The following is a 27,163-nucleotide window of genomic DNA, read 5'->3' as shown; positions in this document are numbered from 1 at the left end:
AGATTATTCTCTAAAAAAAAAAGCATCGCAGCCACGCAAAAAATCGCAGTGAACCAAGATGATCGGCAGTGTAAAACTAGCTTTATTAGGGATATTCTACAAAAATCTGATTACTAAAGCAGAATTAAGATAGAGAGAAGTAGCCGTATCATTGGGCTTGAGCTGACAGATCGGTTGCTAGGGAAGATGAAACATTGTAGCTAGGCAATGTCATTATATCCATAGCAATCAAACTGGGCTGTCAGCACTCTGCATTGTTAATCACCTCCCTGTACATATGAACTATGGGGAAGGTGGTGGTGGTGGGGGGGACTGATGGCTGCCCTCTATTTGGGCACCTTAAAGGGAGGTCTACAAAAGTCTGATTGCTTAGCAGGATGAGATTGAAAAAAGTCGATGTATTATTGGTTTTGAGCTTGCAAACAGACTGGTTGCTAGGGAAGATCTAACTGACAACCTCTTATGAAACATTGTATCCAGGCAATGTATCCATAGCAACTAGACTCAGCTTCTAGCACTATGCATTGTTAATCAGATTCTTCTACAACTCAGCATAGGTGGATGACGTCCGCCTTCCTGTAGATATAGGCTATGGGGGTACCGTTCAAACGTTTCCATTTTAATGACCTCTTCTGTTGCGCCCTTGGCTCCTTAGGCTGTGACTTTGGGTCTGAATAGCATGGTTTGAGCCAATCAGTCAGGGAACCTGATCCTCATATTAATATCTGTGCAATAAACCTGTCGCCATGGGCAGTGGTCATCCTCCTCCCTGTACATACAAACTACAGGGGTATCATTAAAGGTTGCCACAAGACGCAGATATCCCCCTGTTGCTCCAGAATATGAGGAAGGGGGGGGGGGGGGACCACAGAAGGCTGCCGGCTGCCCTCTATTTAAACACCTTAAAGAAATACTTTACATTTCTTGATCTTGTCCTGCGTTAGTAATGAGATTTTTGTAGACTCATTGGGCTTGAGCTGACAGACAGACTGGTTGCTAGGGAAGATCTACCCGACAACCTCTTATGAAACATTGTATTTAAGAAATGTATCCATAGCAACCAGACTCTGCTGCCAGCAATCTGCATTGTTAATCAGATTTTCCTACAACCCAACATAGGTGGAGGACGTCCACCTCCTTGTACATATAGACTACGGGGGTGCATGACACAGATATCCCCTTGTTGCACCAGAATTGATTATACATGCGCTTGGCACGGCGGCGGTAAAACATCTGCATGCTAACGATCTCTTCTGCTGCGCCCTTGGCTCGTTAGGACGTGGCCTTTGGGTCCGGAGAGCACTGTTCGAGCCGTAATCAGTCAGGGAACCTGATTCCCATATTAATGGCCGTGCAATAAACCTGGCGCCGTGGGCAGGTGCTCTGGCGCAGCATGGGTTAAGGCTCTGTGCCAATCAACTCTTTTACCCTTCCTGATCAAGAGAAGTGAATGATGGACAACCCCAGGGATGGGCAGATGACCTTACTGGTGATTAACCGGCTGCTACTTTGTAATTTCCAGTGCCTCAGATAATCGCGGCTCAGCCGTCGCTGGATTATTGGTACGCGAGGGGTTAACGCGAAAAGCCAATTATATGAGCACAGTCGGCTGTGAAAACCAAATTAATTTATTAGCTGTTCCAATGTTCCAGTGGACAAGAACGATTTTTTTTTCGTCTTAAACATATTCATCTGTTCCCGTCTGCCCTTTTTGCTCGTCAATAAATTTAGGGAACAAATATCCCTGAGTAACCCCGATGTGACAATTACAAGCGCGCCGGGGAGCGCGGAGGGCGCTGCGAGCTCTGCAAATATCACCAGCGCCTCCGCAAGGTACTGCTTGCCGTGGCTCACCGTGACCTCTTGATTGAGCAACTGTTGATGTCAGCGGAGACCGGAGCGGCAGACTGGCAGGAGGCCGGGCCAGACGGGACGCGGCGCAATTGCAACTTTTTTTTCCCCACTTGCTTTTCTTATTTGCTCCGGTTAAAGGGGTCTGCAATCCATCTTAAAGGGGCTTTACAAGAATAAAAAAAATAATAAAAAAAAAGTTCTATGGGCAGGGAATAGAATAAAAGGAGTGCTCACCTCTTAAATGGTCCCTCACTTCCAGGACAGGAGCCCCGATGCTCCGATCCTGGAAGAAGCTGCAGCGGTCATGTGATATTTATTGTACATATGACCGATCACGGGCTTTAGCAGTATCACATGACCGCCGCAGAGGGGCGGGGCCATTTAAGAGGGAAGCATTGTTTTGATTTTATTTTAACCCATTCCTTGCCTATAAAATGTTATTTTACTGTCTTCGAGGTCCCCAATACACACTAGGGAAAAGTCGCCAATTTTTGGAGGACCACAACGCTTTCGCATATGTAGGAGAGACTCCTGACTCTCCCAGGACAGAAGGATTGGGCAATACTGAATTTCCATGCCTGATCTCTTTTCCCGCAGATAAGCTGCCGCCATAGTGGTCCCCACCGCTCCTTAGCGAAAACAAACGAACATTCGACCAAGCCGAGAGCTCATGTGTTTGGTGGGGGGGGGGGGGGGGGGCAAAATAACAGCTGTTGGCCAAACTAGGGTTCAGACAATAGTTACTGAAGGGGTATGGGCTCTTTTTTTCCATATACATGTTATTGTTCTCTGTTATCAGCCGTCTTAGGCAAGGAAGATGCTGACTATGACATTCTTCAAGACTTACATTTATATAGGCGGTACAAAGCTGCAGTTGCACTCGGGCCCTGATGACCAGCGGGGCCAAATACCCCAGAGGGCTGGGAAGGAATGGTGGTGAAGGTCCTGGCGCAGCCTTTTATCAGGCCTATGATCTTTTTGCTAGTTCTCTGCGACAGTGTAACTGATATTAGCAGTTAGTCTTAAAAAGGTTGTCTAGTTGTTGGCCTACCCTTAAAGGGACCATCCGGGTTTCAGGACAAAATTCTGTCCGGGGACAGGAGGGTGGCTCATTATCTGCAGTTCCTGTCCTCTACCATCCCTCCAGTCTGCCGGTTCCAGGTCTTGTTTTCAGCAATCCAAGATGCCAGACTAATCCGTACAGTGCTTTGGTAGTGCTAGATTATTAATGCACCATACCTCCTCTCCAATTGGCCAGAGCTGTTCATGTGATCAGTGCTGGCCAATGAGAGAAAAGTGTGTATTAGTTAGTGGGAAAATTGCAGTGGCCATGTTGGGCAGTCAAAGACGGAACGTGGAACCGAAGGATCGGAGGGCCGGCAGAGAAGAACAGCTGTAGGTGATATAACCACCACCTCTCTGGTACCAGGACAGAATGTTGTCCCAAATCCAGAGGGTCACTGAAGGGGTTGTCCAGTTCTAAACTACAGATAGTCTACACTTAAAGCGAACTTCTGGTTTTAGGACAATTTTTTTTCTTCTCTGGACCGGAGGGTGGCGGTACATTTCCTGCAGTTGTTCTCTGCCATCCCTCCAATTTGCCGATTCCAAGTCCTGTTTTTGGTCATCCAATATAGCCGACGCAATCCTCATACGACCTAATGCCCAGAGGGCACTGGTAGAGTTTGACTACTAATGCACTAGAACTGCTCTCTGGCCAATCATAGAGCAGAGCACAGAGTCATTAGATAGTTAGAAACTTCATGCAGCCATCTTGCCTGGCTGAAATCAGGGCCCGAAACCGGAGAATCGGGGGGCTACAGAGAAGAAAGACTGCAGGGAATACATCCCATACTTGAGGATGCAACTGGAGGATCGCTTTGTCCAGAACCCCCATCAATCAGCTGTTCGTGCACCAATTACCGCAGGAAGCAGACAGCTCCATTTTCACTTCAGTGGCTAAGCTCGGTATTACAAGTCAAGTTCCCATTCACATCAATGTCTGTAATACCAGGTCTGGCCACTACAGTAAGCATGGAGCTATCTCCTTCCAGTACACATCAGCTCAGTGCATGAACACACCAGCCCATCAAACACGTGAGGGTCTCAGGCGGCAGACCTTTGGTGAAACGCCATCAATAGTTTACAACTGGACAACCCCTTTAAGGGCCTTTTACACTGCCTATGTGAAGGTGCCATCGATCTGTCCAATGAACGAGCAAACGCTCATATTTTGGGCGATTACATCTTAAATGCGACATAAAACTCATTGTTGGCGGTGCAGCTCCCTGTGTGAATGGGGAATGGGCTGCTGACAAGAGTGAAACTCTATAGAGGATGAACAATCATATGAAGGATCATCCATCCCGCACGGAGTCTGTAAAGTCCGGGTAGATGAGCGCCGATCTCATGGATTGGTGCTAATCATCTGCAGGGCATTGCTTGGTGTACAAGGACCCTTTACAACACATGGTAGCTGCTAACTGGAAGGGCTATTCCCATCTTGGCTTTTTGTGGCTGACGTGGGAGAACCCGTCCGCTCTGTTCCGAACGCCTGATGGAAAGAGCCAAGTGCCTAGCGCAGCGCCGTTTGAGTAGCTCTCAATTAAGTGAATGGGATCTATGGAAACCGCGCCGTACAGTGTGCTATGCCGATTCTGTAGCCCCCATTCACTTCAATGAAAGCTACGGAAACAGCGCTGCGCCAAGTGCCTGGCTCTTCCTGCAGGCCCCAGCTGGGTGGCCGGTAGCCTTGGCAGCGCTTTCCCATCTCGGCTACGAAATACGATGCTAAGGTGCACTGGCCCTTTAAGACAGTCACGTGATCTCACCTTGCCGTCTTCCGTGTAAACATTTTCATTGTAGCCTTTTACAATGGTGCGGTCAATGAAGAGGCTGCGCATCACCACGATCACTTTCAGCACTTTACCCAAGGTCACCTGCGGAGAGAAGACGGGTAAATACGGATGACCACGCTGCACCCCAAGGGCCGTATTCACACGGGCAAGGGCGGTACTGGGTGAAGAAACTCAAACCGATATCACAAAATATGCCTCATCGCTGTGCTTGTGACAAATAACCTGCGTGATGTTCCTATAGACGCAGGCCGGTTTCACACAACCAAGAAACTCGTACGAGATTTGTGTGCTGCGAAACGCGCGAATACGAGTCCCAGTCTTTTGAGCGAGGTTTTCCCGCGATGCTGCATGTCCCATCTTTGCGCCTTCCTCCGAACGCATCGCCTACTGTTCTCGATAGGACAATCTGCACGCGAATGTGATGCCAGGTTTTCCATTGAAAACGATGGTAAACACTTGTTGATCCTCCATCGCGGCTGATCGCCATTATTACTGAAGTGGGAGGGGCTCACCGGTGTGAAGGTAGCCTTGAAATAGAAAAAAACGCCCTGCATTCACATGCCAATAATGGGTCCCTTTAACGTGCGAGTTCTGTCTGAAGCGCAATCGGACCGAACTCACACGCGAAAAATCTCCCAATGTGAATACACCCCAATTGTACATATATACACCCTACAACCTCTAACAGCAGTAGAACAAACATTTGTTCCAATTTTCTTATAGAGCGTACATTTCAATTTCCATCCTCGAGATCTCTGCTTGCAGTCAGTGAATACAAACTTTCATTTTTACATTCAGAGGCCGGACCTTCTACTTCTCGCTACAATGTATCCAGCCAATCCTCTGTGAGCTGAGCACACAGCAGCACCGTTCTCTGTACCAACGCGGGCAGCATATAAGGAGATGAAACCTACTCTTTCACTTATATTTTGGGGACACACAAGCCGAGGTTCCATCTGGCGGATGAAGCAGCGCTGCGTGGCACAGACATGGTCGAAGGGACTGGCAGAGGGATAAAGGGCTTTTTTATCCTATAAGACTGATGGAATGAGCCGCCTGGCACATCAACATGTTTCTTCCACTTGTGGTGCTGCCCGCCCGAGTGGACTGTGTTGCTGTGCCAGTGCAGACGGGTAAGGTCTGCCTTGGGTCACTAGCTGCATGAATGACTGCTGAACAGAGCTGGCACTGTGTGCGCCCAGATGGCAGACGGAAAAAAACTCACTCCGTGCGGCTAAACTGGTCTAGGAAGCTATCAAGGATTCATGTAGTAAGCCCAACTTAATGTATATACAAGCCAGGAGAAGGGAAGGCTGGCACAGCTACGTGCCCAATGACAGGCGAGATCACTGCTGTACCCACCATGGCATCAATAGATCTACGCAGGATGTAAATGGATGGATTCAACTTGGCAAAGACTGATGGAACAAGGTTACAAAATGAGTTCATGCACTATTTTAAATGAAAACTCCATCCGAAGTCCTGCTAAACTAATCTTATCAAGCGGAGGTGGAGCTGCAGTGTAAAGCATGGGGGATAAAGCAGAACCTCCAATGAGAGAGGAAATGGACAATCATAGCAGTTGCCTTATACAAGTAGCTGATAAGGATTACATTTAGTGTAGAGGAGATCAGGTTTAGAGCCCCTTGACCATATTAGTAGGGGTACAAGGTTGTGGTAGCACAGCTGGCAGCAGGGCAAAACAATATTGTGTAAGCATTCTGGCAGTGCCCTCCCTCCCAATTCCCAATGCAGGGAGGGTATGCAGGTGGCACAGGGACTTTGCACGTCTCCCCGTCAGGACGGCTAATGAAGTGTGACACCGCGTTGGCAGCGGAGAGGAAGAAGTGACAGCTTGACATCTTTTTGAAAGCCCCAGACAGAAGATCTGTGCGAGAAGGAAAACTCTCACCCTCTCGCAAGAGGGAACATGAAATATAGATGCGTCCAAACGCTCCCCTCCGCCCACAGTTTATTTAGCCAAATCCCCAAACGGTTCCTCCGATGCCCTGGTACACGCCGCGGGTCACCAAACTATTCTCTCTGCCGTGTCCTTCCAGCCCTTGCAGGTCAAGACGCCTCGGAGGATTTGAAGACAAGATCAGGGAAGAGTGGAGGGAGGCCTATGATTGGGATCAGTATGTGCCCCCCCTGTGATGGCGGTCCACCACTTAACCCCTTAAAGACACGGCCCTTCTTACTTATCCATCCGCGTCGCTGTCTGAGGGCGCAGTGTTTTTTTACAGGGCGAGTTGTATTGTATGTAGTATATAACGTACTGAAGAACATTCATGCTGGGTTCCCACGGGACTGTTTCAACGCGGAATTATCGCGGTTTTGCCGCAGCGAAAAACTGAGATTTCCGCGGGATAAGCACCGCTCCAAAACCAACGGCACTTAGCCGCGGTTTTAGAGCAGCTTCGCCGCATGCTTTTCCGTTGCGGCTGACTCTCCCATAGAGAGGAGTGAGGCCGCAACGGGAAAAAAAAAAAAAGATGGACATGCTGCATCCCAGGAATCCGTGCCGCAGCGCCGGCTATTGCCGACCTTGCCGTAAACGGATTGTCCGCCCCGCGTGGAAGAGACCTTTGACAAATATCGTCCACATGGCCGGCTAAACACGGGATTAGCGTCCGCAGGCAGACTCACCGCGCAAAATCTTAAAGGGAAATTCCGCGGTAAGTCCACCTTAAACTCTAAGTGGTGTTCAATGGGGAAAAAAATGCAATTGTGCCATCTTTGCGAGGTTATTGTTTAGCGGGCACACACTGCGGCACAAGAGGGCAGGACAGCTTTACTCTGTGGGTCAGTATGGTTACAACCATACTAAAATCACAAAGTTACATACGGATAGATTTTGTGCCGCCATAACTTTTTGAAGGGTTGTGTGCGTTTTTTTTTGGGACGCCCCGTGGTTTATATTCGTATCATTCTGGATACAGACGACTTTTTGATTGCTTTTTACTACATTTTTTTTCTTGGAGACACGGATAGAAAATAAATTAATTCCAGCGTTTGTATTTTTTCAGCCGATGTTCTCCATGTGGGATAAATAATACATTTTGATATAGTCTACTTTCTTGGATATGGCGATACTAAATGCTTTTGCTTTTTATAATTTAGATTTTTTTTAATCATGCCTATGAGAAAAGTTTTTTTGCTTTTTTTTATTTTTACTTTCCTTCATTTTTTTTTTTTAATAGTAAAGAAAACTTTACTTTTAACTTACTTGTTAGTCCACAATGCAGCCTTGAACTTGTCATTGTTTCATCAATCACAGAGAATGGCCATATACTTACTGACTAAGGAGGGCAGATTGCTGCATCCCCTCACCATGCAGGTAGCAGACTACCAAAATGAGGGAGCTAATTACACCTGTGAGGGACACCGATGAGACAGCCACTCACACAGCCTCTTGATATAGAGGGGGGTAGCTGCTTGGTGTATACTCCCACACAGAGTGGATGCAAAGTGGCAGACCTTCTAATACATGTAGTGCACCATGCAGACCAGCAGCCTATTAATGACGCCAGAATAGTTTGGTGGGTTGCCCTGCACTTCAAACATCCTCTCACCATGCAGGTCGCAGACTACCAAAGTGAGGGAGCCAATTGCACCTCCCTCATTTTGGTAGTCCGCTATCTGCATGGTGAGAGGATGCAGCAATCTGCCCTCCTTAGTCAGTATACGGCCATTCTCTGTGATAGTTTTTATATTTCCCCTTCTGTGACGTTGTTATAGTTTCATCACTTCGATCATATACTGCAATACTCCAGTATTGCAGTGTATGGTATTTCTGCTGGCATTCTATAAGGACGGGACACAGGCCTATCCTAAAAGGCATGAATACATGATAGCACTGGGCTACCACAACAAGTGAACGGCACCTGGTGATCTCATCACCGGGGAGAAGGGGGTGCACATTCGGGACCCCTTAACTCAGATTGGGATATTTAAATGCCGCTGTAAGAACTGACAGCAGCATTTAAAAGGTTGACCGCTGATCACATCTGTTGCCGGCGGGTGTCAGCTGTCAAAGACAGCTGGTACCTGCTGTGTATGATGCGGCCTCGGCTCCTGATCCTACTCCATACAAACGCTGACACTGAAGGGCGTTTATATACGCCCAATAGCATCAAGGGATTAAAGAGGTTTTAAGCCTCACCAATCTGCTATAGGTGGCCTATCCTATCGATAGGCCCGTCAACCATTTGCAACTGGACAAGCCCTTTAACCACTTATCCCCTCCCATTCACTGGCCATGTGGTTCATTCCTAGCAATTAGTTTGCAGTGCCAGGGTCCAACCACCTGCTAGAATAGGGAAGAAGCCATCCTGGACTGGGTCTCCTCTCCCATAGCTGCCCTGTAAGTAAATGCCCCCCTTGCTGTGTTGGCATTAGCAGCTGGCCTCTTTTTGGGCACTAATTGTATTGGAGAGATTAACAGCGTCCAAAAAAAAAGCAGCTGCAAAATCTGCCTTATCCGACGCGGAGAAGGGATGTTCAGTGCGGGGAATTAGGAGGAAGAGCGAGATCCTTACAAGGATCCAGAATTGGCTGATACTGCAGGTTTAGGCTGATTTATAACATTCATGCAAATGATGAGATTTAACGAACTTCTCCCGACAGCAGAAACTTAATTACTGTCGTCTTCAGGGCTTCCTTTCACGTCTTGTAGGATTACCGAAAAGTCGTATTTGCCCCTGAGACACAATAGCGAGGGGTTTCCAATCAAACCCCCTCCACCTTCCATTAGGATATAGGAGGGAGCCATGCTAAACTGATATGAATGCGTGTTGGGCGCCAATGTCCGTGTCCATAGGAGTGTCACCGGTTTTACGCAGACAGTGGTATATGGTATATGGAATGGCAAGTCTATTCCTCAAATTGCTCTTTTTGTGTTGTGTCAGTGCATACTGCAGCTCTAGAATTCTATTCAAAAACTTGATGAACAGTTCTGCAGATCGCATTTATAAGCGTGCTGCAAATCCCTAACATATGGAAACGGGTAATAAGTGCTCATTCACATCAGTGTTTGTGTTTTCTGTTTTGCATTCCGGTCAGAAGATCTACAAAGTGGTTCTGCTTCAAATCCCATCGATTTCAATGAGATTTTACGATCTTCACTTTATGGTCAGTTCGGTTCGGTTTAATTCTCGTTTTTATTTTTTCATTAAATGGAAATAATAGTGCAGATGGCAATCCCCTTAAAGGGGTTGTCTAGGGTTAGAATAACATGGCTGCTCTCTTCCAAACATAGCGCCACCCTTATCCATGTGTAGTATTGCAGCTCAGCTCCATTTAAGTAAAGGGGAGCAGAGTCGCAATGCCAGACAACCCACGGACAAGGATGGTGCTGTGTTTGGAAGAAAGCAGCCATGTTTTTCTTCCAGCCCTGGACAATCCCTTTAAGAAGTAGACCTGCTGCTGTTCAAGATGCTAAATGGCCCCTTCAGTGTCTCCCTTTCATCTGCTTCTCTCCGCTGCCACCTGCAATGGGTTAATAGTCGGAGAAGTGCTGCTAAACTTGATGCCAGCAGAAAATCAGGAAGCGGTGACAATAGCGGGGGGATCGCCCTTGTAGGGCTGCACTGTACTCATTATATTGTTTTACTACAAAGCTATGAATTTCAAGCACTCAGGATCCTTGGGGGAAAGCTCTAAATCCCTATTAATAAGGAAACAATGCCCCCCCCTCCGCCTGCATCTCACCTGCCGGCTCCGTCACCGCAATACGCCGATATAGGAACATCACAGCTCACATAATGAATGCAATTAAGGAAAATTCTACAGTAAATAAAATTAAGTCCTTGAATTGTCCTCATCTACTAAGCATCTTCTCCGGTTTCTTCGTTGTGGCTGTTCCTGGGTGACAACTAACGTGGTCGCACTTCTAGCGCTCACAGAGGTGGGCACCCAGCTCTTCCAGGCTCCTGAGTTACAAGCCTGACTGGTGTGTATTCTTCTTCCCTCGGTATGGGGATACTGAGCCGCAGGCCCATGCCAATCTCCTTTCTGGAAGGGGTGGCACTGCCCTTAGGCACTGCGGCCACCCATTATCCTTTGCGCTGCTCTTTGGTCCAGCATAGTCCGGGAAGCTTGACCTTCTGCCATGGGAGTCGTTTTTTGAGCTGCACTATGATGCCGCCATTCATCTTTGGGCCAGCTGTGAACAGTCTGTCTTGCCCCACGGCCCCCAGGGAGTGCTTTTATTTTGGGAAGAGGGGCCCTCTACCCTCGAGCATGGGAACCATACTGCCCAAATTTCAGTAGTGGGGTAAGCTCTTCTCTCTGGTACCAATTAGAATAGTAGGACTGATCCTTCCATTATCCTTCAGCACTGGCGGAGAATCTTTTATCTGTCCTACAGCATGGGGTGTCAACCTCTCCATCTTTCATTATTAGGGAGGGGGGGAAATCTTATAGTCATCCTTTAGAATATGGGTGGGTGAGGGGGGACCCTTCCTTTGGCCCTCAGCATAGGGGGAGTCAATATTTGTCCTCTAACACTGGATGGTGGGTGGCAATCATGCTTCATTCTTCAACAGGACTGTGTGAGAGAGGGGGGGAGGGCCTATCCTCGCTTCGCCACCCAAGGCATAGAAGGGCCTATCCTCGCTTCGCCACCCCCCCCAAGGCATAGAAGTGGCCTATTCTCGCTTCGCCCCCCCAAGGCAGGGGAGAGCCTATTCTCGTTTCACCCCACAGCATGGGAGGGCCTATCATTTCACCCCACAGCAAGGGGGGGCCTATCCTCGTTTCACCCCAGAGCATGGGAGGGCCTATCCCCACTTCCCTACCCCCAAGGCAGGGGAGGGCCTATCCTCGCTTCGCCCCCCACAGCATGGGAGGGCCTTTCCTCGCTTCCACCCCCCCAAGGAATGGGTGGGCCTTTGCTCGCTTCCACCCCCCCCCCCAAGGAATGGGTGGGCCTACCCTCGCTTCGTCCCCCCAAGGCATGGGAGGGCCTATCCTCGCTTCGTCCCCCCAAGGCATGGGAGGGCCTATCCTCGCTTCGTCCCCCCCAAGGCATGGGAGGGCCTATCCTCGCTTCGTCCCCCCCAAGGCATGGGAGGGCCTATCCTCGCTTCGTCCCCCCCAAGGCATGGGAGGGCCTATCCTCGCTTCGTCCCCCCCAAGGCATGGGAGGGCCTATCCTCGCTTCGTCCCCCCCAAGGCATGGGAGGGCCTATCCTCGCTTCGTCCCCCCCAAGGCATGGGAGGGCCTATCCTCGCTTCGTCCCCCCCAAGGCATGGGAGGGCCTATCCTCGCTTCGCCCCCCCCAAGGCATGGGAGGGCCTATCCTCGCTTCGCCCCCCCCAAGGCATGGGAGGGCCTATCCTCGCTTTGCCCCCCCAAGGCATGGGAGGGCCTATCCTTGCCCCCCCCAGGCATGGGAGGGCCTATCCTCACTTCGCCCTGTCCCCCCAGGCACAGGAGGGCCTATCCAAGCTTCGCCCCCCAAGGCATGGGAGAGCCTATCCTCGCTTCGCCCCCCACAGCATGGGAGGGATTTTCCTCGCTTCCACCCCCCCAAGGAATGGGTGGGCCTATCCTCGCTTCGTCCCCCCAAGGCATGGGAGGGCCTATCCTCGCTTCATCCCCCCAAGGAATGGGTGGGCCTATCCTCGCTTCATCCCCCCAAGGAATGGGTGGGCCTATCCTCGCTTCGTCCCCCCAAGGCATGGGAGGGCCTATCCTCGCTTCATCCCCCCAAGGCATGGGAGGGCCTATCCTCGCTTTGTCCCCCCCCCAAGGCATGGGAGGGCCTATCCTCGCTTTGTCCCCCCCCAAGGCATGGGAGGGCCTATCCTCGCTTCGCCCCCCCAAGGCATGGGAGGGCCTATCCTTGCTTCGCCCCCCCAAGGCATGGGAGGGCCTATCCTTGCCCCCCCCCCCAAGGCATGGGAGGGCCTATCCTTGCCCCCCCCAAGGCATGGGAGGGCCTATCCTCACTTCGCCCCCTCCCTCCCAGGCACAGGAGAGCCTATCCAAGCTTCGCCCCCCAAGGCATGGGAGAGCCTATCCTCGCTTCGCCTCCCAAGGCATGTAAGGGCCTATCCTCGCTTCGCTTTTCTGCATTGCAGGCCTATCCTTGATTTGCCCTTCAGCATGGGGCCTATTCTTGCTTCATTCTTCAGGAAACTGGCCAATCTTTTCGTCATCCTTTAGTGTGGCAGCCAATCCTTCCTTCGCCCTTAGCATGGTGGCCTATCCCTCCTTTAGTAAAGGCATGAATCCATCATTCAGCACAGTGGCCAAACTTTCCTTCGTCCTACATGGAGGCCAATCCCTCCTTCAGCCATCGGCACGGGGACTAATCAATCCTTCACCCATCCCTCAAGGCGCCATTCTGCCCTTCAGATCTATTCCTACTTATTTTACATCAATTCACAAAAAAAAAAAATAATAAAATTTGTAAAATCTTATTGGAAAACGACAAATTCCGCTTGCTGAGCGCACCCTTCGCTAGCGGCCCCAAACCACCGAGCCTTCTGCATGCAGTGGCCGGTCCGTGGCCTTGTCAGCCGCCCGCACTTTGCACGAGTCTGTTGTGTGCGTTTACCGCCATCCCCACAATGTTAAACAAGGACAATCAGCACTTTTGTCAGATGAGACAGAACAAGGGGAATGCGCCGCACAAACTACAGCGGGATCGAAGGAGCATTCACAGCCCTAGGAGGAACTTTGAAGTGAAGAAAATGTGAGGTGCTGAAATATTAATTAAGTGCATATTACAATACATTCCTCCAGAACCGGGGAGAGCGCGGCGCGGCTTGTGGAACTTTTAAGGAAGTGGAGATGGCTCGATATTCCTCCTGGTCGCTAAACGGCCTAATTATTTCCCAAACACCTCTCGTCTGACAAGGAATTATCTGAGAAAAGTTTTGCTGACTGGCTGTGGGGCTTCTGCGCTCCTTAAACTTTGGTGACATTGTTTTTCCCCAGGGAAAGAATTGTGTTGGCGGCTATAAATATACAACTGGTTACATCAGTCTCCGTAATGAGGACCAGGCAATTGTCTCTAATTTACACTGATCACCACAGGGATACTGAAGACTGATGCCTGCACCGAGCAGACCTGCCTGCTGATCCTCAGCACCCCAGAAAATCAATTCCACCTTAAAAGGGGAGATTCATTTATAGTCACCTCCTGACATTAAGGGTCCGAGAACTACGATGGCAATTAATTCCAAGAACAGGTTCCAGCACTTGGTAACAGTCAAACCCGCTCGGTCAGCCTGCGGTTCCGCTTCTCAGAAGCTTAAAGACTAAATTCCACCTTAAAAAGGAAGATCCACCTGTACTTATTTTTGGACAAAGACGGACATGAAACATCCCCGTCCTAGCCCGATACCTACCTCACAAAGGTCACTAGCAGAAATCTTAGCCTGGTGGTGCAATCAGCAGCCCTCCGGCCGTCGGGAAACTAAAAAGCCCAGTATGCATTGGCAGACAAGGCCGTCGGCGCACGCTGGGAGTAGTAGTTTCACAACCGCCAAGAACAAAGAACCCAAGCAAACGCGAGAGCCAAGAGTGTGTAATTAACAATGTGCGGCCGTACACAGTCTTCCGCTTGAGCCGCATTAATGGTGACAGCCTCCTGCTCGCAGAGGAGAAACTTTTCCCCGTTACGACTTAGACTTGTTCAGTCGATAGCCGGTTAGACAGCCCTCTGCTTTTTAATATTTCGCCTGTAGGACGTGAGCCAGCGCGACCTTGATGTGGAAAATTTTAATTCAAATCAATACGCCAGTAAGGTCATTTTAAAATTCAATTAATATGAATGGAAATGAATGCTGCGCCATTCCTGCAGGAGGACGGGCCGCACGCAAAAATTGTTTATTTTAATGTTGTTTTATTAATTTTATGTCTGTAAAGGATGAAGAGGCGTAAACGAGGAGAAGAGAAATACTGCAGGCAGGACCAACTGCAAGAGAAGAACTGAACACAGAATCTTCTAATTACATTTGGTCAGAAATATAATCCACTATACGTCTCCTGACTACTACATAACCACTACAATACCGCCCTCAACAGTGTGGACATAAATAACATTGTCCCCCATTTACATAATGCTACTATAATACTGCCCCCTATGTACAAGACTATAACTACTATAATACTGCTCCCTATGTACAAGAATATAACTACTATAATACTGCACCCTATGTACAAGAATATAACTACTATAATACTGCACCCTATGTACAAGAATATAACTACTATAATACTGCCCCCTATGTACAAGAATATAACTACTATAATACTGCCCCCTATGTACAAGACTATAACTACTATAATATTGCTCCTATGTACAAGAATATAACTCCTATAATACTGCCCCCTATGTACAAGAATATAACTCCTATAATACTGCCCCCTATGTACAAGAATATAACTCCTATAATACTGCCCCCTATGTACAAGAATATAACTCCTATAATACTGCCCCCTATGTACAAGAATATAACTCCTATAATACTGCCCCCTATGTACAAGAATATAACTCCTATAATACTGCCCCCTATGTACAAGAATATAACTCCTATAATACTGCCCCCTATGTACAAGAATATAACTCCTATAATACTGCCCCCTATGTACAAGAATATAACTCCAATAATACTGCCCCCTATGTACAAGAATATAACTCCTATAATACTGCCCCCTATGTACAAGAATATAACTCCTATAATACTGCCCCCTATGTACAAGAATATAACTCCTATAATACTGCCCCCTATGTACAAGAATATAACTCCTATAATACTGCCCCCTATGTACAAGAATATAACTACTATAATACTGCCCCCTATGTACAAGAATATAACTACTATAATATTGCCCCTCCAGGTACAAGAATATAACTACTATAATACTGCCCCCTATGTACAAGAATATAACTACTATAATACTGCCCCCTATGTACAAGAATATAACTACTATAATACTGCCCCCTATGTACAAGAATATAACTACTATAATACTGCCTCCTATGTACAAGAATATAACTACTATAATACTGCCCCCTATGTACAAGAATATAACTACTATAATACTGCCCCCTATGTACAAGAATATAACTACTATAATACTGCTCCCTATGTACAAGAATATAACTACTATAATACTGCCTCCTATGTACAAGAATATAACTACTATAATACTGCCCCCTATGTACAAGAATATAACTACTATAATACTGCCCCCTATGTACAAGAATATAACTACTATAATACTGCTCCCTATGTACAAGAATATAACTACTATAATACTGCCCCCTATGTACAAGAATATAACTACTATAATACTGCCCCCTATGTACAAGAATATAACTACTATAATACTGCCCCCTATGTACAAGAATATAACTACTATAATACTGCTCCCTATGTACAAGAATATAACTACTATAATACTACCCCTTATGTATAAGAATATAACTACTATAATACTGCCTCCTATGTACAAGAATATAACTACTATAATACTGCCCCCTATGTACAAGAATATAACTACTATAATACTGCCCCCCTATATACAACAATATAACTACTATAATACTGCCCCCTATGTACAAGAATATAACTACTATAATACTGCCCCCCTATATACAACAATATAACTACTATAATACTGCCTCCTATGTACAAGAATATAACTACTATAATACTGCCCCCTATGTACAAGAATATAACTACTATAATACTGCCCCCTATGTACAAGAATATAACTACTATAATACTGCCCCCTATGTACAAGAATATAACTACTATAATACTGCTCCCTATGTACAAGAATATAACTACTATAATACTGCCTCCTATGTACAAGAATATAACTACTATAATACTGCCCCCTATGTACAAGAATATAACTACTATAATACTGCTCCCTATGTACAAGAATATAACTACTATAATACTGCCCCCTATGTACAAGAATATAACTACTATAATACTGCCCCCTATGTACAAGAATATAACTACTATAATACTGCCCCCTATGTACAAGAATATAACTACTATAATACTGCTCCCTATGTACAAGAATATAACTACTATAATACTACCCCTTATGTATAAGAATATAACTACTATAATACTGCCTCCTATGTACAAGAATATAACTACTATAATACTGCCCCCTATGTACAAGAATATAACTACTATAATACTGCCCCCCTATATACAACAATATAACTACTATAATACTGCCCCCTATGTACAAGAATATAACTACTATAATACTGCCCCCCTATATACAACAATATAACTACTATAATACTGCCTCCTATGTACAAGAATATAACTACTATAATACTGCCCCCTATGTACAAGAATATAACTACTATAATACTGCCCCCTATGTACAAGAATATAACTACTATAATACTGCCTCCTATGTACAAGAATATAACTACTATAATACTGCCCCCTATGTACAAGAATATAACTACTATAATACTGCCCCCCTATATACAACAATATAACTACTATAATACTGCCCCCTATGTACAAGAATATAACTACTATAATACTGCCCCCCTATATACAACAATATAACTACTATAATACTGCCTCCTATGTACAAGAATATAACTACTATAATACTGCCCCCTATGTACAAGAATATAACTACTATAATACTGCCCCCTATGTACAAGAATATAACTACTATAATACTGCCTCCTATGTACAAGAATATAACTACTATAATACTGCCCCCTATGTACAAGAATATAACTACTATAATACTGCCCCCTATGTACAAGAATATAACTACTATAATACTGCCCCCTATGTACAAGAATATAACTACTATAATACTGCCCCCTATGTACAAGAATATAACTACTACAATACTGCCCCTATGTACAAGAATATAACTACTATAATACTGCCCCCTATGTACAAGAATATAACTACTATAATACTGCCCCCTATGTACAAGAATATAACTACTATAATACTGCCCCCTATGTACAAGAATATAACTACTACAATACTGCCCCTATGTACAAGAATATAACTACTATAATACTGCCCCCTATGTACAAGAATATAACTACTATAATACTGCCCCCTATGTACAAGAATATAACTACTATAATACTGCCTCCTATGTACAAGAATATAACTACTATAATACTGCCTCCTATGTACAAGAACATAACTACTATAATGCCGCTCCCTATGTACAAGAATATAACTAGTATAATACTGCCCCCTATGTACAAGAATATAACTACTATAATACTGCCCCCTATGTACAAGAATATACCTACTATAATACTGCCCCCTATGTACAAGAATATAACTACTATAATACTGCCCCCTATGTACAAGAATATAACTACTATAATACTGCCCCCCTATATACAACAATATAACTACTATAATACTGCCTCCTATGTACAAGAATATAACTACTATAATACTGCCCCCTATGTACAAGAATATAACTACTATAATACTGCCCCCTATGTACAAGAATATAACTACTATAATACTGCCTCCTATGTACAAGAATATAACTACTATAATACTGCCCCCTATGTACAAGAATATAACTACTATAATACTGCCCCCCTATATACAACAATATAACTACTATAATACTGCCCCCTATGTACAAGAATATAACTACTATAATACTGCCCCCTATGTACAAGAATATAACTACTATAATACTGCCCCCTATGTACAAGAATATAACTAGTATAATACTGCCCCCTATGTACAAGAATATAACTACTATAATACTGCCCCCTATGTACAAGAATATAACTACTATAATACTGCCCCCTATGTACAAGAATATAACTACTACAATACTGCCCCTATGTACAAGAATATAACTACTATAATACTGCCCCCTATGTACAAGAATATAACTACTATAATACTGCCCCCTATGTACAAGAATATAACTACTATAATACTGCCTCCTATGTACAAGAATATAACTACTATAATACTGCCTCCTATGTACAAGAACATAACTACTATAATGCCGCTCCCTATGTACAAGAATATAACTAGTATAATACTGCCCCCTATGTACAAGAATATAACTACTATAATACTGCCCCCTATGTACAAGAATATAACTACTATAATACTGCCCCCTATGTACAAGAATATAACTACTATAATACTGCCCCCTATGTACAAGAATATAACTACTATAATACTGCCTCCTATGTACAAGAATATACCTACTATAATACTGCCCCCTATGTACAAGAATATAACTACTATAATACTGCCCCCTATGTACAAGAATATAACTACTATAATACTGCCCCCTATGTACAAGAATATAACTACTATAATACTGCCCCCTATGTACAAGAATATAACTACTATAATACTGATCCTATGTACAAGAATATACCTACTATAATACTGCTCCCATATACAAGAATATAACTACTATAATACTGCCCCCTATGTACAAGAATATAACTACTATAATACTGCCTCCTATGTACAAGAATATAATTACTATAATACTGCCCCCTATGTACAAGAATATAACTACTATAATACTGCCCCCTATGTACAAGAATATAACTACTATAATACTGCCCCCTATGTACAAGAATATAACTACTATAATACTGCCCCCTATGTACAAGAATATAACTACTATAATACTGCTCCTATGTACAAGAATATAACTACTATAATACTGCCTCCTATGTACAAGAATATAACTACTATAATACTGCCTCCTATGTACAAGAATATAACTACTATAATACTGCCTCCTATGTACAAGAATATAACTACTATAATACTGCCCCCTATGTACAAGAATATAACTACTATAATACTACCCCCTATGTACAAGAATATAACTACTATAATACTGCCCCCTATGTACAAGAATATAACTACTATAATACTGCCCCCTATGTACAAGAATATAACTACTATAATACTGCCCCCTATGTACAAGAATATAACTACTATAATACTGCTCCTATGTACAAGACAATAACTACTATAATACTGCCCCCTATGTACAAGAATATAACTACTATAATACCGCCCCCTATGTACAAGAATATAACTACTATAATACTGCCCCCTATGTACAAGGATACAAGCCTGTATACTGTATCTGTCTTGTATCTCTCTGCATTGGAGTAACATCTGCAGTCATTCATGCAACTTGCAGAGTAGTGCTGACGCCCGCACAATGCCCGGTGTTGGGGCCGCGGCTCTCCCGCACACGTCTGTTTGACGAGGCCTGTTTGTAAATAGCAGGATAGGTTGCAATTAAGCCATTAGCTGGTAAAACAAACAAGGCTTCTAATTAGTTTCTTTACCAGCCTGGTTTGGAGGGGAGCCTGGCATTTACCTTTCATTAATCTAACTTAATTGCAAGAGTGCATGTTTTGAGAGCAAAGTCAACACGGGCAGCGGGCTCGGGGCACAGGCTGGCGAGGGCTATTTTGCTGGGTAAACAGGACTGACAGCAATTATTCCTTCATGTTTCCATAAGGTTACCTAAAGGTTACCCACTAACAGCGCTCTCACCTAATGAGCCGTGCTACGGGCTTCATACCCTGCGCAGATGGTGGAGCGGGCGGCTCTCGGCGGAGACCAGCGCAACACAGACAAGGTTACGGCTCCTCTACAGCGGGCTTATACCTGGCTGCAAACAGGACGCTTGGCGGATGCTAAAGAGGAATCAAGTCGCCGTCTAAGTCTCAGTTCACATCAGAGGCGTCATCCAGATCCATCCGAAACACCCCGAAAAACTGTGCAGGAAAGCATGCAGCGCTCGTGTCCGTGGGAATGCCAGTTGGACCCATTATGGTCAATGTGGTCCGCCCGGCGCCGTTCGTTTCTGACATAGGACTGATTCGGCTTTCCGTTTTTCTGCTGCTAGGACTGAACAAGACAGAAAGCAAAATGCTACTATGAACCGGGCCTTACGCAGAGCGGTGCCAGAGGTCGCACAGACGGGTCAGCGGGCAACGCACAGACGGGTCAGCGGGCAACGCACAGACGGGTCAGCGGGCAACGCACGGCCCTGTTATATGCCTACGAAGACATGCACATTGATGGGGCTTTTTTTACGTGAACCTGAAAACGGAGTAAAAGTGTGAATTTCATCGATAGGCGCTCGTCTACCTGTCGCAATTAGCCCAATTACAGCGACTGCGCCAATATATCGGAGCACACAATCCAACACATTAGCGCAAACCTCTGTTCTGTGCCAGACTCCAGGCTGGTAGCTCTGACTGATACATTGTAGCAATGCTTCTGCTGTGAGAAGTATTAGATCAGGATGAGCATTTCTACACACTGGCAGCAAGCAGAGATAGTGACAATGGCGAGAACATTTTATCTCGCAACGATCAAGCTGTATTAGTGATTTTTCCGATTTTAGGAGGGCATCCGACACTTTGCGTTATTCATCGTCTCGTCGCACGGCGCCCATCGCCAGATCGTACGCGTTCATACGGACCTACCACGTCACATTTCACTGCTGTATACAAGCGGCGTGACATTTGCCAGCCACCCGGCCCTTTAATTTGAACAGTTGTCGTAACCTTGCGAGAAGCAGGTAATGACTGTTAACAGGAGTAAAGCGTCGCGGCGAGCTGTGATCTCACGCCGAGCGCTAGCAGGGCTCCCGGAATGTGGAATGATTTAATTACATGTGCTGCAAGAAATGCCTCAGTGTGCCGCTCATTAGTATACATTAGCAGATCGGAGCCAGTGTTGGCACACTCCTAATGACAACCGGGTGCGAGGGAGACGATCGCATTACGCCATTCGCACGCTGCACCCTTCGAAGCCGTTTTCTGTCATGAAAACATTCGCACCGGGAATGTGCGTCCACCGAAGGCGCCAGGGCGAGAGCGGCAGTGAACATCCCTTAACTAAAGAAGAAATCCTATTAGAGAACCACAGCTGATGCAGAACCTCTTAATAGGATGGACACTAAATCACAAGGGACTGAAGTAGATCTAGACAGGAGAACTGGTATAATACCAAGTGCTCACAAGGCTGTGGATGCAGGAGGTGCAATGGGCAATGCCAGCTTCGTCCTTGGCGCTCATGTGCTTAATATGGAAACATGGCGGCGTTGCTCATAGCAACCACAATAACCAATTTCACCAAGGACCCTTTATAAAGTAGGGTATAAATATTCAGCATTTCTGCAGTGGGATATATATGGGAGGAAGTATACATCTGCTGAATACCCTACGGGCAGAATACAGGCGGGCGCGCCTATCACCCCGCTGTATCTTCCATAATTTGGTCAGATGCAGTAAATATCTGACCAGCAGGTGGCGCTGTTCCTATACAGAAGTCCTACAGTAGAGTGCTCACACTGGACTCTATGAGGAGTAATCACCGATGAGAGACTACAGGCTGGCACAGAGCTTCTGCCAACTGCCAGGAAGTTCAGGAGAGTTCACAGCGCTATGTGGCACCAGACGCTGGCCCCGGGCGCTGACCTGCCTCTTCTAGGCTCTACATGTACTCCAGTTACTGGTCAGCGGCCGTCCTCTGGGAGGATGGAAAATCCGGCTCCAATAAACATCTTATAGGTTGTCCGTAGATCAGATCGGTCTGTCCTTGACCCGCCGGGCCGCCCATAGAGAGACGGCAGATCGGTCTGTCCTTGACCCGCCGGGCCGCCTATAGAGAGACGGCAGATCGGTCTGTCCTTGACCCGCCGGGCCGCCCATAGAGAGACGGCAGATCGGTCTGTCCTTGACCCGCCGGGCCGCCTATAGAGAGACGGCAGATCGGTCTGTCCTTGACCCGCCTATAGAGAGACGGCAGATCGGTCTGTCCTTGACCCGCCGGGCCGCCTATAGAGAGACGGCAGATCGGTCTGTCCTTGACCCGCCGGGCCGCCTATAGAGAGACGGCAGATCGGTCTGTCCTTGACCCGCCGGGCCGCCTATAGAGAGACGGCAGATCGGTCTGTCCTTGACCCGCCGGGCCGCCTATAGAGAGACGGCAGATCGGTCTGTCCTTGACCCGCCGGGCCGCCTATAGAGAGACGGCAGATCGGTCTGTCCTTGACCCGCCGGGCCGCCTATAGAGAGACGGCAGATCGGTCTGTCCTTGACCCGCCGGGCCGCCTATAGAGAGACGGCAGATCGGTCTGTCCTTGACCCGCCGGGCCGCCTATAGAGAGACGGCAGATCGGTCTGTCCTTGACCCGCCGGGCCGCCTATAGAGAGACGGCAGATCGGTCTGTCCTTGACCCGCCGGGCCGCCTATAGAGAGACGGCAGATCGGTCTGTCCTTGACCCGCCGGGCCGCCTATAGAGAGACGGCAGATCGGTCTGTCCCTGACCCGCCGGGCCGCCTATAGAGAGACGGCAGATCGGTCTGTCCTTGACCCGCCGGGCCGCCTATAGAGAGACGGCAGATCGGTCTGTCCTTGACCCGCCGGGCCGCCTATAGAGAGACGGCAGACCGGTCTGTCCTTGGCCCGCCGGGCCGCCTATAGAGAGACGGCAGATCGGTCTGTCCCTGACCCGCCGGGCCGCCTATAGAGAGACGGCAGATCGGTCTGTCCTTGACCCGCCGGGCCGCCTATAGAGAGATGGCAGACCGGTCTGTCCTTGACCCGCCGGGCCGCCTATAGAGAGATGGCAGACCGGTCTGTCCTTGGCCCGCCGGGCCGCCTATAGAGAGACGGCAGATCGGTCTGTCCCTGACCCGCCGGGCCGCCTATAGAGAGACGGCAGATCGGTCTGTCCTTGACCCGCCGGGCCGCCTATAGAGAGACGGCAGATCGGTCTGTCCTTGGCCCGCCGGGCCGCCTATAGAGAGATGGCAGACCGGTCTGTCCTTGGCCCGCCGGGCCGCCTATAGAGAGACGGCAGATCGGTCTGTCCCTGACCCGCCGGGCCGCCTATAGAGAGACGGCAGATCGGTCTGTCCTTGACCCGCCGGGCCGCCTATAGAGAGACGGCTCTGGAAGAATCGCCGTTTACAAGGATAACACTCGACTGCGTAGAAATGTAGGCCCCAGAAAATTATACAGACTACTGGTCACAGCCATACCGATCCAATCACCAAGTAGTGCCACTGACTGCTATGGGCACTGATGCCCATATGGTCATGCTATTAGACTATATAGATACCAGTAGGAGTTATCTCTGGGCTGGGTTGGCCCTAGTGAATGCCAACAGGGAAGGGTAGATATATAATCGGCTCATGGACATTAACTTGAGGCCAATAGCACCTACTCCTGTCCAGAGTCCTACACCAAGGGCCACTAGTGAACGCCCCTGAGCAGGGTAGGTACCATTGGTCTCTTGTGAACGCCCCTGAGCAGGGTAGGTACCATTGGTCTCTTGTGAACGCCCCTGAGCAGGGTAGGTACCATTGGTCTCTGGTGAACGCCCCTGAGCAGGGTAGGTACCATTGGTCTCTGGTGAACGCCCCTGAGCAGGGTAGGTACCATTGGTCTCTGGTGAACGCCCCTGAGCAGGGTAGGTACCATTGGTCTCTGGTGAACGCCCCTGAGCAGGGTAGGTACCATTGGTCTCTGGTGAATGCCTCTGTGCAGCATACGTGTCATTGACCTCTAACGAATGCCCCAAAGTTGTAAGCATTGAAAACAGTGAATGCCCCGAGGCAGGGTAGATACCATTGGGCTGGGGACATTCACTAGGAATCAATGTTACCTACCCCAGTCTAGGGGCATTCATTAGGGTCCACTGGTACCTATTCTGCCCAGGGACATTCACTAGGGCCAATGGTACATCTACTTCCCAAGGACATTCAATGGAGGCCAATGGTGAACCCCGCTGGGCAGGTTAGGTCCACCATTGACCTCCTAATGAATGCCCCTGGGCAAGGTAGTTACTGTTAGTGTTTGGTGAATGTTCCTGGGCAGGGTAGGTACCACTGGCCCCCTGGTGAATGACTCTGGACTGGGGTACAGTAGGCATCAGTGGCCGCTAGTGAATGCCCTTAAGCAGGTTAGGTACAACTGGCATCTAGGAAATGATAAAAGACTACACAAAACCGCTACAATGTATCAAGAGCTAATCCTCACAAACAGCCATTGTCTACACTTGTCCTATAACTTCCTTGTAGACGAGGAACAGCAGAGTCCTCGGGGTCTCACTCAGACGTCCAGCGCCGCGTCGCTTGTGCGCCGTAAGTCAGACCATCCACGTTACAGGAAAAGCTGGAGCAATGCGTTACGTCTTTAGCAATGCATACAGGGATGTAATGAGGAAGCGGTATGCATTATTAAGCACGCAGCCACTACTACACCGTGCAGCAGGACCACTGGATGCTGCAGATTTATTAACCCCCGACAGCCCCCTAGTTCAGAAGAAGATGGCGGCCAGGTGGATGTCCGCTTATGGACATAAAAAGTGACCACCAGTTCTCCGAGGGGGCAGCAACCGAGGATGGTACATGAGATCTGGGAAATCTGGTAACTCGGAAAACTGCTCTACTTACAGGAAAATATTCGTCGCTGTCTTAGCCCTGCCCCCAGCGGCTGGCGCCAACGGGATGAATTGTGAACCATTGCCTGATCTCTGTCCATTATTACAGTCCAGTTCTCTCCATTAGTTGATTTCAAATTATTGCTTCTGGTTATCAGTAGGACAGGTGAATGTAGTCTATTACTCCCTGTTATCTGCCATTTCAGGCTGGAGAGAAGCTGAGTGAATGCAATGTGCTGTTCACCCATCATAGACCATTAGGTTGCTGTAACACAAGCACTGTTAGCGCTCATGTAATTCTACAAAATTGTCGGGCTGCATCTGTAGGTTCAGCCCGGCAATTGTCGAGAAAATACTAGTGCTAGTGGCCACGGCTCTCGCTCCGGTAGTAACAGCCTTGGGCTATGTTCACATGGCAGAAACGGACATGGAAACTAATCGGCATCACGTGAACTACATACACCGGGAATCCGCGCTCAATGGGATGCGGATCCGCCTAGGGTTCCACGTCAAACCCAAGCAAAATACTGCCATGTAAACATAATGGCGCTATTACACGAGTGCGAGTGGCCGCTGCTGGCGCCCGCAGTTTCCCCAATAATTGCCAGGCTGAACTTGCACATTCAGCTGTAGCCCAGCAATTAGCACTAATTAACGATCATTAAAGGTGCTTGTGTCACTTTGCCCGAGGGCTGCTGATACATGGCAGTATTTCTCCGCCGCGAAAAGCAGTTGCAGTCGACTCCTGGACTCGGCAGCTCCGTCTCCGTGCCGCGTCCGGGTGGAGCCGCCATCAGCGCACTCGCACGGAGCAGAAAGGTTGCCGTATAATAGCAGCCGCACCAAAACCCGCAGCATATTTTGCACGACGGTTTCGGACGCGGATTGCACCAGATTTCACCCATTTAATCGAAGAAATGGAATCTGCTGCGGATCCACTTCAAAAATGTACACCGACCGCGCGAATTCGTGGGCAAGCCTCCAGCTGCGGAAAATCGGCACAAAACCCACTGTGTGTTAACGCACCCTTAGGGCGCCTTCACGCTGGCGATCGCAGTTTTACCAATACGCTCGTTGGCGTGAGCCCAGAGGCTGTTATTACAGGCTTGCAGTAAAAAAAAAAAACAACAAAAAAAAAAACGTGCATTTTTGTATTTTGTAAACCGCCCGCGGATCTTTCCATGCGTTTCTAAGAGTGTTTTTGTTGCTGGCATGTGATAGGAACCACAGACCGCCGCTGTACAAGCGCCAACAGCAGCCACTGGCACTCTTGTTTTCTCAACAACTGCTGGGCGGTACCTGTAAGCGTAGCTGCCAGCCAGAAACCATGAGTGCCAGCGACTGCCACCAGCAGTCATGTAGCGGCGCCCTGGGGATCTTTACAATCGTTCAGGTAACGGCGTGAAACAGAACGCTAATCGTTAGGCGTAAACGAGCCCAACGATTGGATGACGAGCCATAATCCGTTCATTTCTGGTTGGTCGTTCCACTTCAGCAGGTATAGAAGCCTGATGCCAATTGGCCGTGTAAACGGGCAGCCATTCATCTAGGAGCGACTGCCTGAATGGAGGCCAGTGGCTGAAAGATCTCCGGCGCCTCCCGCCTCCATTCAGTGCGTGACTATTGGTGGGACGACCATCAGGCCCTTAAGTGCCCAACAATCAGCCCATGTAAGGGTACTTTTACACGGGCCAACTATAAGCTGAACAACCACCCAAACGAGCGATTTAAAGGATATCGGTCCCTGTAAATGTGGAACCCGACAGGAAGCGGAGCGCGAAATGACTACTCACTCCGTGTAAACAGGCAGTCGTTCATTGAAGCATGGGAAGAGGCTGACTACTCTACTACTCCCTGCTATCAGCCATTCCAGGCTGGGTACAGACTGACTGCAGCGTTGCTCGATGGGATGAGTGACAAGTAGTACAGGCCCCCCTCCCCGATGTCACGTATCTGCGGTGCCCATTTACACCCCATATGCTGGGA

The 27,163-nt window shown here is 47.6% G+C and overlaps 1 protein-coding gene across 1 annotated transcript in view; it reads right to left on the bottom strand.

The window, feature by feature from the left end:
• The window catches only part of MED27 (mediator complex subunit 27), a 181,337-nt gene that overhangs the window by 20,785 nt on the left and 133,389 nt on the right, over positions 1–27,163 (bottom strand). The window contains exon 5 of the mRNA XM_066580184.1: positions 4,686–4,793. Within this exon, the coding sequence (XP_066436281.1) occupies positions 4,686–4,793 (108 nt within the window). The remainder of the gene's footprint in view (positions 1–4,685; positions 4,794–27,163) is intronic.

This window comes from Eleutherodactylus coqui, chromosome 10 (assembly GCF_035609145.1).
Source record: "Eleutherodactylus coqui strain aEleCoq1 chromosome 10, aEleCoq1.hap1, whole genome shotgun sequence".
Taxonomy (NCBI): domain Eukaryota; kingdom Metazoa; phylum Chordata; class Amphibia; order Anura; family Eleutherodactylidae; genus Eleutherodactylus; species Eleutherodactylus coqui.
Note: the sequence above shows the minus strand (reverse complement) of the source record. Positions and strands in the feature narration are given on the sequence as shown.